The sequence below is a fragment of the Scophthalmus maximus genome, chromosome 14 (assembly GCF_022379125.1).
Source record: "Scophthalmus maximus strain ysfricsl-2021 chromosome 14, ASM2237912v1, whole genome shotgun sequence".
In the NCBI taxonomy this organism is placed as follows: Eukaryota; Metazoa; Chordata; class Actinopteri; order Pleuronectiformes; family Scophthalmidae; genus Scophthalmus; species Scophthalmus maximus.
The window spans coordinates 10,437,724-10,450,331 of NC_061528.1; the positions used below are offsets into that span (position 1 = coordinate 10,437,724).

A 12,608-nucleotide genomic window follows, 5' to 3' on the forward strand; every position below is an offset into this window, starting at 1 on the left:
CTTGACAACTGCTAGATGGACTGCCATGAAATTTGGCCATCATCTGTGAGGGTTAAAATCGACTCCAGTCGAGTGTAGATGAGAGACCATCAAACCATATTTTAACAGCTTTCAAGAGTTAAAATTGAACTCTTGCGGGAGTTAAAACACTAAGCTGAATTACAGAGCCTGTCGAGTTATATTCAGCGCGTTCAGCAAGTTTGGAGAGAGCATGAACTTCGTGCTGGGCGTGGTTACAAGCTACAGAGCCTATAAGAGCTCTTTCATTGGGAATTATTCAGTTTTTCCTTGCAAAGCTAAAGTTCATTGGTCAGAGACATTTGACCTCTGAATCAGTTTCTGCTCTGTTTTTGTTTTTTACTCGCCGCTGATAAGGAAGGGGTGCAGGTCAAGTGTGAACAAAGTGCAATGAAGCTGCATACGACGTCTCTGGCAGAGACAAAGGAACATGACTGCAGTGAGGAGCAGCCAGCAACTCCAACAGCCTCACGCTAAATGTCTTGAGAGGCTCAGGTTGTTTTTTTCTCAAGCTGCTTCAAAAGGGCGTTCTTTTAGCACCTACTGTCACAGCCCATTCACACTCAGCAGACTCTCGGCAAAAGGCAGCTCAATTCTCACTAAATCAGCCGGGGATTAATTAGTGTAACACAAAGCCCGGGCTCGCCATTTGCTCCGTCTTGGTTAACGTGTAGCCGCCACTGCTCTCACCTCCTGCCGAACTGAGGTTGACCAGGAGCAGGTCCTCTGCTGACCCCAACTTGTCGGCCACAGCACCGGTGACCTCCGTGACTGAGGTGGCCACAGGGACCCGGATTGTGGTGTAGGTATGGTCACAGCAGTAGACTTTGAACAGAACTGGAGAAATGAATCAGAGGGAATGTGGGATTGTCGGCGAGAGAGCGCGAAGGAGCAGTAAAACAAGCAGGTTAATGTTTGGATATTTGCCAACCAAGGGGTCACGAGACGAATCTGAGGGATCATGGGATGATTCACAAGAGAAGAAAGAAGGAAAAATATATATGAAAGGGGAGTGGTATTTTCTGCTGCTGCTTTAAACCCCCTCAATTCAAAATGTTTGTCTAATGAAAATCAGTTGGGGTTAAGACTATGTAACATAAACATTTCAAATAGTGGATGTCATGTAACAGTGACCCATGTGTCCTGTACTCACTTTCATCATTGCCCTTGATGGGCTGACGCTTGTGAAGCTTCTCATTTCCCATGCTGAACTGCCGCAGAAGGACTTTGTGCTGTGACAAAAATTCAACAAGTTTGGGTCCACAAGTATGCACAATAAATCAAAATCTGCATGTGACGGTGAAAGGGTCAGTCTTTAACGTACCTTTTTCTGTGAGACTCTGGCACCTTCAGTGCTGCAACATGAAAACAGTAAGTCAAACCGAGGGCTCCGGGGCTGCCCGTCGAACAAGAAATGTCACAAGGGTGGCAACTTACTTGTGCTTTACGATTCTCCCCAGCTCTGTCAGCTGATCCCTGATGGCTGGAATCGCTTTGGCATCATCAGAGGCGGCCATGAAGAACTCCTGCAAAACAGTTACACAAACATTTCTCCTCCTGCAACATTATGAACTCTCACATACAATCTAAAATGCAATGAGATTCCAAAAGAGACATTGATTTATTTTAAATTGATTATCAAAGTGTATTGCTGATGCTTCTGCTCTATACAGTGGTTGTATATGCGCTCATATCTATAGGCTGACCTGCAGGAAGGCCACCGAGGCGTCCTCCTCCTGCAGCTGATATCCGTGTACAGCTGCCCATTGCGTCACCAGGCGGATCACCCTGCGCTTGTTGTTCAGTGTGTAATCAAGCTTCTCCTGCTCAGAGCCCTGCAAGGCCTGGGCATGGTAGGTGCACAGCAGTTAAAGATCCAAACCACGGATTACAGTGCAGTTTTTGTTTCCCAGCATGAGACAAGAACATTGGGTAACAGAGGGCTGAAAGGATATTGGGCCATCAACACTGGACATAGTTGACTGTTTGGAATGAAGACACAGTGCATGAGCACAAAGTCCTCTAAGGCTGCGTCTGTGACAAAAAAACGGTAGAGACGCTCATGTCAAACACCTGTGATGCCAGTGTAAGAACAAATCGACAGCGTCCAGAGCCATCAGGCCGTGATCCACATGGCCCCCGTCTCTGTCACCTCTGCAGGCAAATGAAAACCATATGTATCCACACAAGCGAGAGTAATTAGATCAGCTCTGTGATGTGTGGATAATTATAGATGAGAGCAACCAGGTCAGTGCAGAGCAGAAGGGAGGAGAGAGGAGAGAGACACTGAGCCAGAGAGAGAATAAATACACTGCACGGCAGAAAACCCTTCATAGGAAATGATCATGATATTGACAGATTATATCAAATGGCTCTAATCTGCCACACTGAATGTTTCATGCTGAGTACTGGGGCTACCTGACTCTGTGAATTGAGAATCCAATCGCATCATTTCAAGGAGGTGCTCCAAAATCTTCTCCGGCGTCCCCGACATTACCTTGTATCTGGAGCGAGACAGAATAAAACACACCCTTCACCAATCAAGAAACCCTGGCTCTTCATGCTTAATGACGCAACCGTGGCCCTCCGCCGATTTACTTCAACTTGTGTCGGTGATTGCTTCATTTCATAACAATCCTATTTACAATCAAAGAGTTCTTGGGCCGGCTAAAGATTAAGAGGAGTCTGGGCAGAGAGCTTTCAGTGAAGTCCCAAAAAAAATAATTTTTTAAATGAAGGGGGAATCTTCTCTGTGAAGGACAATGAACAAAATCCAGCCTCGTTTGTTTTCATTACTTGCTATCGGCAGCAAAAGAGCGAGCAACACAAGCAATCCTGTGTCTTCCCCACTCATGGGCGAGAACACTCTTGTGTATGAGGGGCGCAGCTGATTAGACCCTGAACAAGTAATTGTGACTTGCCAGGCCTTCTTTTACCCCCAGGGGAGCTCGTCTGTCATTACCATTAATGTGTCTCTCTATTACGCCGTCTGTGGCACAGTGACTCTGGCCGGGTGCAGTGCACAGGATTGCTCTGTGCTTGTGCTGCCTGTGTGACCAGGAAGCCTTTTCATTCGCTGGTCACACTGACGGATAGAATCCAGTATTGTCCAGGGATTTCCAATTCATTTTAGAAGAAGGCTGGTGATATTCTATTTTTTCACACTGTCTGTAAATCCAATTAAATAAAACTAAAACCAACAATATGAAAAATCTGTGCAAATGCAATGTTTAGTCTTGTTTGAGTAATGTTTGCTAAGAATACTCCTAGGCTCTTTTTTAAGACACTTTATAAATATATATTTGTGAGTCTTCAGTAGGAAAGAATAGGATTTGTGTCACGGACAAGCTACATGGTGCACTGAGCCACCGCCCAGTTCATTGATTGTCGTGGTCTTGATGGTTACATCACATCAGATGGTTACATCACATCAGACTGCAAAAATATCTCCAAATACTACAACCACCTGCAGTTTACTTGTTGGTTTACGGTGGTGAACATGTTATGTGTAAGATCTTCATATCTTCTGTCTGTGAATACAGCACTATTCAGTGCATGCCGTGTAACGTCGGGTACATTTACTTGTAGTTGGAGGACGAGGCTCCGTGGACGGAGGTCCGACTGCTGCTGAGACTCTTCTCTAACACCAGAACATCCTCACCGTGCTCCTTCAGACGCACCGTGTTGGCCTCCATGTCCTTCACACACACACACACACACACACACACACAGACACACACACACACACACACACACACACAGTAAATACATGAATATTGAGCATTCTAATTTGAAGACTAGAGATCTGTGTCGATAGTCTTTGAGCTGATGAAGACATTCAGCCACGATAATGTGCGGTGCGCTGAAAGGTTTGTGTGTAAGTTCTGTGCGATTGTGCTCAGTGAATACGAGCCGTCTCCTCCACAGCCAAGTGAAAACAGCATGTCGTAAACTGAGCACAGTGTTTACCCCATCACACGATCATCTTGTAAATCTGCAGTGAGGTTTGACTCTCTGCTCTGTGAACCGCAACTATAGCCGCAATTGTTCCTGCTGCAGAGACCGTGGCGTAACACCGGGCCCAGGCCGCAGAGCAAAGTGGATTAGATGCTTTTTCCAGTGTACAGTCACTGCACAACCGCACTAACCATAGCAGGCAGGAGGTTTATATGAAAGTTCCTAACAAGTTCCTGGACTGGATTGTTTTGAGTAGAGATTCAGACAGAAAAAACATATAGTGACGGGAATCAATGCATTCCAAGTCCAACAAGTAAGTTTAAAACAACCACTGATTGGATGTTTTGCAGTTTTCTAGTGTGATATGGTTATTGTGACCTCATGACTAATGCGAAATTTGAAAAACTTTAAATTTAATAGATGATCATTGAATTATTTCTCACAGTGACCTGGAGGTGGAGATCCAAATGTTTCCATAGATACCAACAACATCAGGACAAATTTTGGTGACATATCGGGTGGTTGCATTAGTGCAGATGATGCAGCCATAAAAATTTGGATGTGAATATCATTTGGCTGCAATTAAGATGGGGGGAATATATATTACACCATTTGACAATGAGGCCCTTTTAATCACATTAATGCTACATTGGGGGTTAATGAAAAATAGATGTCATTGTAGCGTCCAACACTTCATTGACAACAACAAATCTTCTTATTAATGCTATTAAGTATTTAGAGGGCACATTAACAATTCAGTTAATAACTAGATAACCAAGTTGTTGGGTAATCAGTCACCTGTTGTGTGGTTTTACAATCTGTCCAGACCTGCTGGAGCATCATACAGAGCCCTCTGTCCTTCACCATGTCACAACATAAAAAGTAATGCTGGAGGCTGCTCCATCAATTTATGATGGCGTCAGAGCTCCCAGATGGAAGTTCGCCACACAACAAGTTCTCATCCACAGCTACTTAACCCCAAGTCTGCCTGTTATCTCTAGCTCAAAGTAAACACGAGTCATTATCACCACATTTCATATTTAGTGGCATGACTAAGCCGCTGGGTGTAGTGGGCTGCTGAGCTCACTCTCTGAGGGCTGCACTGCTGAGTTTTTGCCAACAGAGGGCAATAGTGTTGTTGTTTTCGTCACTGTTGCTATAATAGCATCAATAGATGTCAAACAGACACTTGCCCTCAAAATCGTGTTGAAGTCCTCCTTGTCCACTCTCAGGAAGTGACAGTTGTCCTCTCGCAGGACAATGGAAGCGGCGCGGGGGGCGTCGTTGACGAGAGCCAGCTTCCCAAAGTCGTCTCCCTCGTGAAGGGTGCAGACAACACCCTGAGGAGCACAGAGCACGCTTAACATAATCGCCTTGATGTTTACACAGTTTCTATCTATCTTATTCGAGGAAATGCCTACTTTTCCATAGATGACAACGTTGACGGAGCCCTTCAGAATAATGTACCATGATGTGCCCTCCTCCCCTTGACTGAACACTGGGAGAGAAAAGAAGTTGTATTAGAGAGATAGAGAAAGGCTTGTTGCTGAAATAAAGACTAATCTGGGATGTATTGGATTAATATTTACTCAGTAACGCAGTTATGAATTCATGAACCTCATCAGTTATTTTGTCGAAATACTTACACACTGTTCCCGTCTTCGCATGGGACTCGAAGATCAGCACTCCTGCCAGTTCTCTTTTCACCTGTGCAAGCAGGACAATTAGATTCATAATGGAGGAAGATCAATATTAAAACACATTCATTCTACTTACTGATGGTGCAACAGGGAGCAACCAAAAGATGACAAACAGTGCAAACAGAAATGCGGAAATTCTCACTCAATTTGCCCTAATTATTAGCAACACAAATTGATTATTTTACCTGCAGCTAATGTATCCAAACATCCGTATAGGCTCTAACATGAGATTTATACATTGCATATTTGCATCTTTTCCCTCACTGCCACCCCTCTGGTCCTAACGGTCTGAGGAGCTGAGCATGTTTTATCCCCACAGGAGACAGAAACAATTTCAGCGTCCACACAGTGACAGCAGGATTCATACGGCCACTTAACACGGAGAATTTTCTACTCACAGTGGTGGACAGATGAGATAAGGCCTTTATATGGAGCAGCTCTTCATAAATGATCTCTAAATCATCCGCTGTCCTTTCAGATGGACTGGAAAACAGAACTTGTGTCAACGAACGTGTAAAATCACCACAATGATTCATTATTCATTTCATATTTGATTAGAGGTTGCTGTCTTGAAGACATACTGTTTCCTCAGAATCATCCTCATGTGGGCGTCAGGTCCGACCTGCGAGAGGAGGAGCAGGGTGTCCTGCAGCTCCTCCTGGCTCTCCTGCCTCTCCTCCTCACTGGGCAAAGGGGCTCCTTCCTGTTCATCGTCCAGGAAGCGGTAGAAGAGGTACTTGTCCTGGAAGCTCAGCTCCTGGTCCACTGCGTCACAACAACACAACACAGACAACAGGCCTTCAATTTTAAAAATCGACCAACCCCCCTCGCGTACATGTGCGCAGACGCGGGCGTCACGCAGAGTCTCACCATGGTTGAGGACACCTTCCTCCAGCAGCACCTGCCACATGCCCACAGCCTGAATGCGAGAGTGGATGCATGAGCTCTGCTGCATTTGCCAGTCGACCAACTCTGTCCCCACACAACACTGCCTAGGAAAGTCAATGTGAGAGTTCATGGCTGGGAAATGATGTAACCAGTCTATTGTCTGATTTTGGTTTATTGTCTGTTATGTCTATGTCTGTGTTACTCTGTCACAACAAACCAAATGTATTGTTTCTTCATCCAAATAATAGAAAATCATTTTCAATTCATTTTTTTAATCACACAATGAGAAATCATAACGGGACACATTTTCAAAGAAACTCACCAAAGCCTGCTACTAAGAGCTACTAATAGTTTAAAAAAAAACTTTACACAGTCCATAGAATACGACAAAGTCATATATGATCATCATATAATATCAGTTCCTTATGAATCTGATATTATTTACTTTATTCTATTTTGTAAAACTAAAAATGTAGTGTTGATATAGTCAAACTATTTGTTTGACTATATTTGACTTTATTGATCTTTTACCATCTTAAATTGGTTTATTTTGTGTTGTACCTCGTAAATTTATTCATAGCTGTTTTTATTGCTAGTCTAATGCAGTCTTTCACAAACTATTTGTATTAAAATGTATTCATATGTCAACCAACCTGTATGTTTTCAGATGGTACTTCCTGTCTCTGATCATGTGAGGCGCCCTAGAGAGGATGGCGTTACGGAGAATCTTCCCAGCCCGTAAGATCTTCTCCGAGGGCACCTAGAGAAAATCAAAGAAGAAAGTCAAATAACAGCACAACAGAGTCCTGCTGATTACCTGCCACATGTACAGGTAGAAGAAGGCGGTTGAGTTTACTACCTGATAAATGTATTTAGGATGGGTTTTGGCTGGGCTTTCAATGAATGACTTCTGCAAAATAAAATAAAAACAAAAAATTAAGTGGAAATGAAATGAAAGACATCATGGATGACAAAAAACACAGTGCACACACACTCACAAGAAGCCGGCTGGAATTAAAGGTTTGTTGTTGTGAAATACAACAGTCTAGGAATTAGCTGTAGGAGACATCAGGGAAAAAACAAGAAGTCAAGTTAAATAACAGGTGATTTTCCTCTGACTGTGGGCCAAAGGATGGCTTCCACACTGCTCCCGTATGACTCACAGTTGATATTAAGTGTTTATTAGCTGTCAATTTTAATTGAAATTATTGCTTTCTTTATTGCTTCTGAGTTTAAATAGTAGTGTGTTCCCACAGTCTTGACTGATGCATTCAATTGCCGAAATGGGACATGGATATTGTGCTGTTTTCTTTTTTCCCCACTGGGACTGTTCGGGGGGCCGGCTGCGGGGTTATGACATTTAAAATGCATTCTGCACGCTTCAGAGAGCGGCAGTAACTCATGCATTTATGTGAACGCTTTAAAGCCTCATCATTTATTCACAAGAGAATTAGTCCACTCAGTAGCCAAAGAGGCTGAGCTTTTAGAGTTATTATTTATATACTGCATGTTAGAGTAAATTAAAGCTGTTTGTGAGTTACATAACAGGAAAACATGTTATGGAATTCTCTTTTTTGTACACAACAGAACATTCTTGCAGCCATGTTGTGGCTAAAACTTTATAGGAACAAAGCGCAGGGCACCATAAATCTACGGCAATGCCACGCTATCGGCCCAGTGGCCGGGAAAAATAGACAACGGGAGAAAGGTGGGACAGGAACTGCACAGGATGGAGACAAGAACTCCGGTCACCTTATTTATATTTAGACCAACTTGAAACAAACTTCACATTCCACGCTGATTTCCAACCAAAAAGGTCTCAAACCCGTAGCCCCTCTGCGTCGTCCATAAGGTGTGGTGAAAAAGGAAGATGTGCATTAAATAATAAATGAGTGTCAGATTGTCTAAAGCAAAATAAAATCGAAGGATTTACCTTTTTCTGATGTTTGGAGACTGAAACAAACGAGTTGCTGCTTATGTTCTCTTTGTCCGGCATCCCTGGATGATGAGAAACAGACGACATGTGTGAGGATATTCTGTATGTGAAGTTACTTAAAGGAAGAACACACGGATCAGTGACGAGGAGCATGTCCCATTTTTGTTCAATCCTCCTCTATCCAACTCCAAGATATTGTACGAGAGATCCCCTGCAGGCTCACGTGTTGAAGAAAGAAAAAATGCTTCACACAGTTTCAAGTAGGGTTTCCAGCAAACACATTAACAAGAAAATCTGACTTGCCATGACGACTTGACCCCGAAAAATCCTGTTTTACTGCACGTAAATAAATAAAAATATATATATATTTGATATGACTTTAGAACAACAACAGAGATGCAAAATGTATTCAACTACCTAGTATTATTATTCCTTATTCCTGGTACTTAACAAAGTTTAATTCTCCTCTGTCATTTTTCACTTCCAAACAGTCAGGTTCTTCCATAGATCCACTGTTTGAGTCTTTAAATCAATTATCTCTATGGTTTCAATGTCACATCATGTGAGCTCACGATCCACAAGTGTTATTTTGTTTTCTGTGAGCCAGGGTTTTGGTTTTTTTTACTATATCTGTGTTTTCATCCACTTTTTTTTGCTCACAGCGACTACCCCACTTCATTTTCATTCATCGTCTCGACGTCTTAAGTAATTTGGGCTTCCATGGGTTTACCTTGAGGAGGAAACTAGTTCCAAACATACAGTACATTAGAGTCTTCTGCTTAACATGTGGTTGTGGGTGTTTATACTTCATGTCACAGTCATGCAGAGCGTTTGTGAGAGGTGTGTGGTTTTCTATCAGTGGCTCTATCAGAGCTTTGAGCCTGCACTGTGCTGTTCCCCTCCAGGACAAATAGCATAGTATAATCATGTATAGTCAAGGTTGCTCAGTCACAACTGTACTATATCTGCAGGGAGGGAAAAAAAAACCTCAGCTATTCTTAGACGGGCCTTTCAGACTGCTGATACCACAGAGCAGATACAGAATCCCACACAATACAGGGAAAGTGGTGCAAAGCAAGATATGTAACTTTAGACTTGGGGCTAAACAGCCAGGATCTTTGTTGACAGTGCTCCGTGTAATTCCTGGTCATGTGAGAATTTTTCTATATTTCACCATCATGTTGCTTAATATGTGTTGGCATTTAGACCAAGTGCCCACTGGGAAAACCAAACATCCTTCAAGGAAAACATTCACAGAAAAGCTGAAAAATAAAATGGGTCAGTTTTTTTTTTCTGGTACAGGGACTAATTTATATTTCTGCGTGGAGTTTATGCTTAAACTTTTCATGCTTGTAAAAGTTCTACATCAGAAATACTAAAAAGGAGTAAAATCTCACATATTCAGTGATATTAAGATATTAAAGTATCTTTAGTCAACTAAACTTAACTAAACTAAACCTTAACCTTTTGACCTGGCTGATCCGAAAGCACTCACATCAATTCATTTTTGTGGTGCTGTTCCAACAAGGGCACCAGATCAGAAAATGCTCACATAAATATTTGGTGACAGCCATCTTCTTGTACAATTAGAATATATTTCTGTTTATATGACGTGCATCTGTGCAGAATTTGCGTTTGTCTATTGTTGCATTGAGAAGTTAGCGCGGCTGTCCATCATTGTATTTGTGAAGCTGTCACGCCGGTCCATGTGAGATCATGCAAGATCAAACATCAGTGTGGATGCAGCATATAGTGTGCACGTGAGAGCAGAATCCATGACTAGACTTAACAAAATAAAAAGTTGAATTTCCTGGGGGAAGAAAAGTTGTTGTTGGTCTGAGCATTTCAAAGCTGAACGATTAAGAGATGCAGTTGGCGAAGTGTGACAAACAAGTGTGCTCGTGCTTTGAAAGGTGCTCAGGTACAGCAATAGTTGTAAACCGAACGCATGACTGGAGTGAACGACACAATGCTGTCTTTAAAAGCTTCACCTGTTCACGACCAAAGTGCTGTAAAAGCCTAGTGTTTCTTTGACTAAGAAAAGTATTTAAAACATGATTAATTCATTTCACTCTGCCGCCACAGTTACAAAACCACCGAGCTGCTGTGGATGTGCTGTACAGGAAAGTGCATCAGGCTCCAGCTGCTTGATGCCCATGTGATTTCTGTCTTGGTGTATTCATGTATGGAGTGCATACACTGTAAACCCCCCCACTACTGTATGTTGCAAAAACGTGCAGAGCTCTGCTGTTAGAGTAATGCACCAAAGCATATAACTGTGAGGAATACTGATGCAGACAAATCCACTTTTAAAAGCAACCCAACACATTAATCAAATCCTATGTTTATGGTGAGTGGGGAATTAAATTGGGACTTGTTTAAAAGTCATCTTTGTTTGGTACATAAAACAATATTTTTAACTAAATCTGTCCATCATTTATGAACTGTCCTTATCACACATACCCACTGCCAGTAAGCCACCGGGCTGTGGATTCTCTCACTGCACCCTGCAGCTCGTCATTTTTATGGTATATGACTTTGAAGCATTTCAAGTGCTCTGTTTGAGCAAAGCTGAGTCAGAATCGAGTTTACTTGCAGAAAACAGAAAAGCAGAAATAAAAGAATCAGCCTTTATCACAATGAAGAAGATAAAAATTAGGGGTCGGACAGTAATGGAGTCACATAGACAAGGAGTATGAAGTCATTTACTGTAAACAGTATTAGGAGTTCTTCATCTTGACCAATTCTTACATCGAAGAAAAAGTAGCTTTTTCTCATCTGTACCTTTATTTCTCAAGTAACTGATATGGAAACCACTTTGAAAAAAACAACATCAACTTCTATTTTTGGCATAAATAATAATAATGCAATCTAAATGTTCCCAACAAATCAAGTGAGCGTCAAAAATAGTCCAAATCTGTGATTCGTTACAAATAGACCCAGTTGGGTGAAATCATTGATGTGACAAATGGGGATTGGGAATAAAATGTCAAGTAAGTCTAAAGCACTCAGAAAGAGTGATGCCGGACTACTTACTGTCAGCACTACAACTGCTTTCCATCACACCGTAGGGTGGGGCGAGGAGTCCAGCCATGCACTGATGATATTTCTACAACAACAAAAAAGAAAATACAAGAACAAATCAGACATAGCGATTGGCAGTTGGTGCATGAACAGCAATGTTTGCGGCTCTTTTTAAGGTCATCAGGCGCAGCAGTGCTTTGAGCTGAATGCCAACACATTTTTTGATTAGAACTTCAAAAGATGTTATGTCAGTCATAATGCTGCGTTCCATTTCACATTATACGTACAAGTCGGAGTTTCAAGGTCGGACGTCGGGTTGGTGAATTATCAATTGCAACATCCGACTCGGAGGTCAGTAATTCCGAGTTCCAAGGTTATAATGGAACGATAACCCCGACTTTTGAACTCCGAGTTCCGAGGTATAATGGAACGCAGCATAAGAAAACAGAACATTCATCCCTTCAGTCATCATTTGCCTCCAGTATGTGAAGATGAGAAAAAGGTCAATGAGAGTTCGGGGTGTTGGTTGATATTTCGTCCTCATTAGTCCCAACATGCAAATGTAAGTAGGGTTCAGTGAGAAATAATCACAAAGGTGGAAGAATCCCAAACGGGCGGTCGTTATGATTCATCGTGCAAACTGAAAATGTGAAGGCAATAAAGCTGGTAAATTAGGAAACAAAAACAAACATTTTGGTGAACATTAAAGATAAGACTCTTTAAGACATTTACATATTTCTACTTGTTTCAAGTACTTACTTCTTAACATTGTACAAGCTGCAGAGAACCAAGCACAGAGCAAACAGAGCAGAGCAGTGCAACTGTATGTGTCTTATACCAATACTGTGCCCTCCAGCATCGCTGATGTTGTGCAATGAACATCATATTTCACCCATGCTCTCGTACAAATGTCATGTTTTCGTCCATGGCGAAGAGGTAAATCCAGCCATAAAGAAATGTTGTCTCACGCACCGTGTGACATGGTTGGGAAGTCAAACCTTGAATGTTGGTGATAACAAACCATTGCAAATGGTCACACTACATTTTACTGTAATGTACTGCAAGCTGATTTCTTTAAATTGCAT

At 42.1% G+C, this 12,608-nt stretch overlaps 1 protein-coding gene across 4 annotated transcripts in view; it reads right to left on the reverse strand.

The window, feature by feature from the left end:
- rapgef4a (Rap guanine nucleotide exchange factor 4a) overlaps window positions 1-12,608 on the reverse strand; it is a 28,500-nt gene that overhangs the window by 2,834 nt on the left and 13,058 nt on the right. For 2 of the 4 annotated variants that reach the window (XM_035604863.2, XM_047337463.1), the window contains 18 exons: window positions 11,536-11,608; window positions 8,497-8,561; window positions 7,423-7,473; window positions 7,217-7,323; window positions 6,546-6,667; window positions 6,257-6,440; window positions 6,074-6,158; window positions 5,622-5,682; window positions 5,397-5,473; window positions 5,169-5,315; window positions 3,601-3,716; window positions 2,437-2,522; window positions 1,974-2,052; window positions 1,725-1,875; window positions 1,456-1,544; window positions 1,343-1,373; window positions 1,172-1,250; window positions 709-855 (listed from right to left, as the gene is read on the reverse strand). In XM_035604863.2, the coding sequence (XP_035460756.2) occupies window positions 709-855; window positions 1,172-1,250; window positions 1,343-1,373; window positions 1,456-1,544; window positions 1,725-1,875; window positions 1,974-2,052; window positions 2,437-2,522; window positions 3,601-3,716; window positions 5,169-5,315; window positions 5,397-5,473; window positions 5,622-5,682; window positions 6,074-6,158; window positions 6,257-6,440; window positions 6,546-6,667; window positions 7,217-7,323; window positions 7,423-7,473; window positions 8,497-8,561; window positions 11,536-11,608 (1,750 nt within the window). Of the gene's footprint in view, window positions 1-708; window positions 856-1,171; window positions 1,251-1,342; window positions 1,374-1,455; window positions 1,545-1,724; window positions 1,876-1,973; window positions 2,053-2,436; window positions 2,523-3,600; window positions 3,717-5,168; window positions 5,316-5,396; window positions 5,474-5,621; window positions 5,683-6,073; window positions 6,159-6,256; window positions 6,441-6,545; window positions 6,668-7,216; window positions 7,324-7,422; window positions 7,474-8,496; window positions 8,562-11,535; window positions 11,609-12,282; window positions 12,319-12,608 lie in introns of those variants that run through there. The other 2 variants (XM_047337464.1, XM_047337462.1) reach the window with 2 other exon arrangements.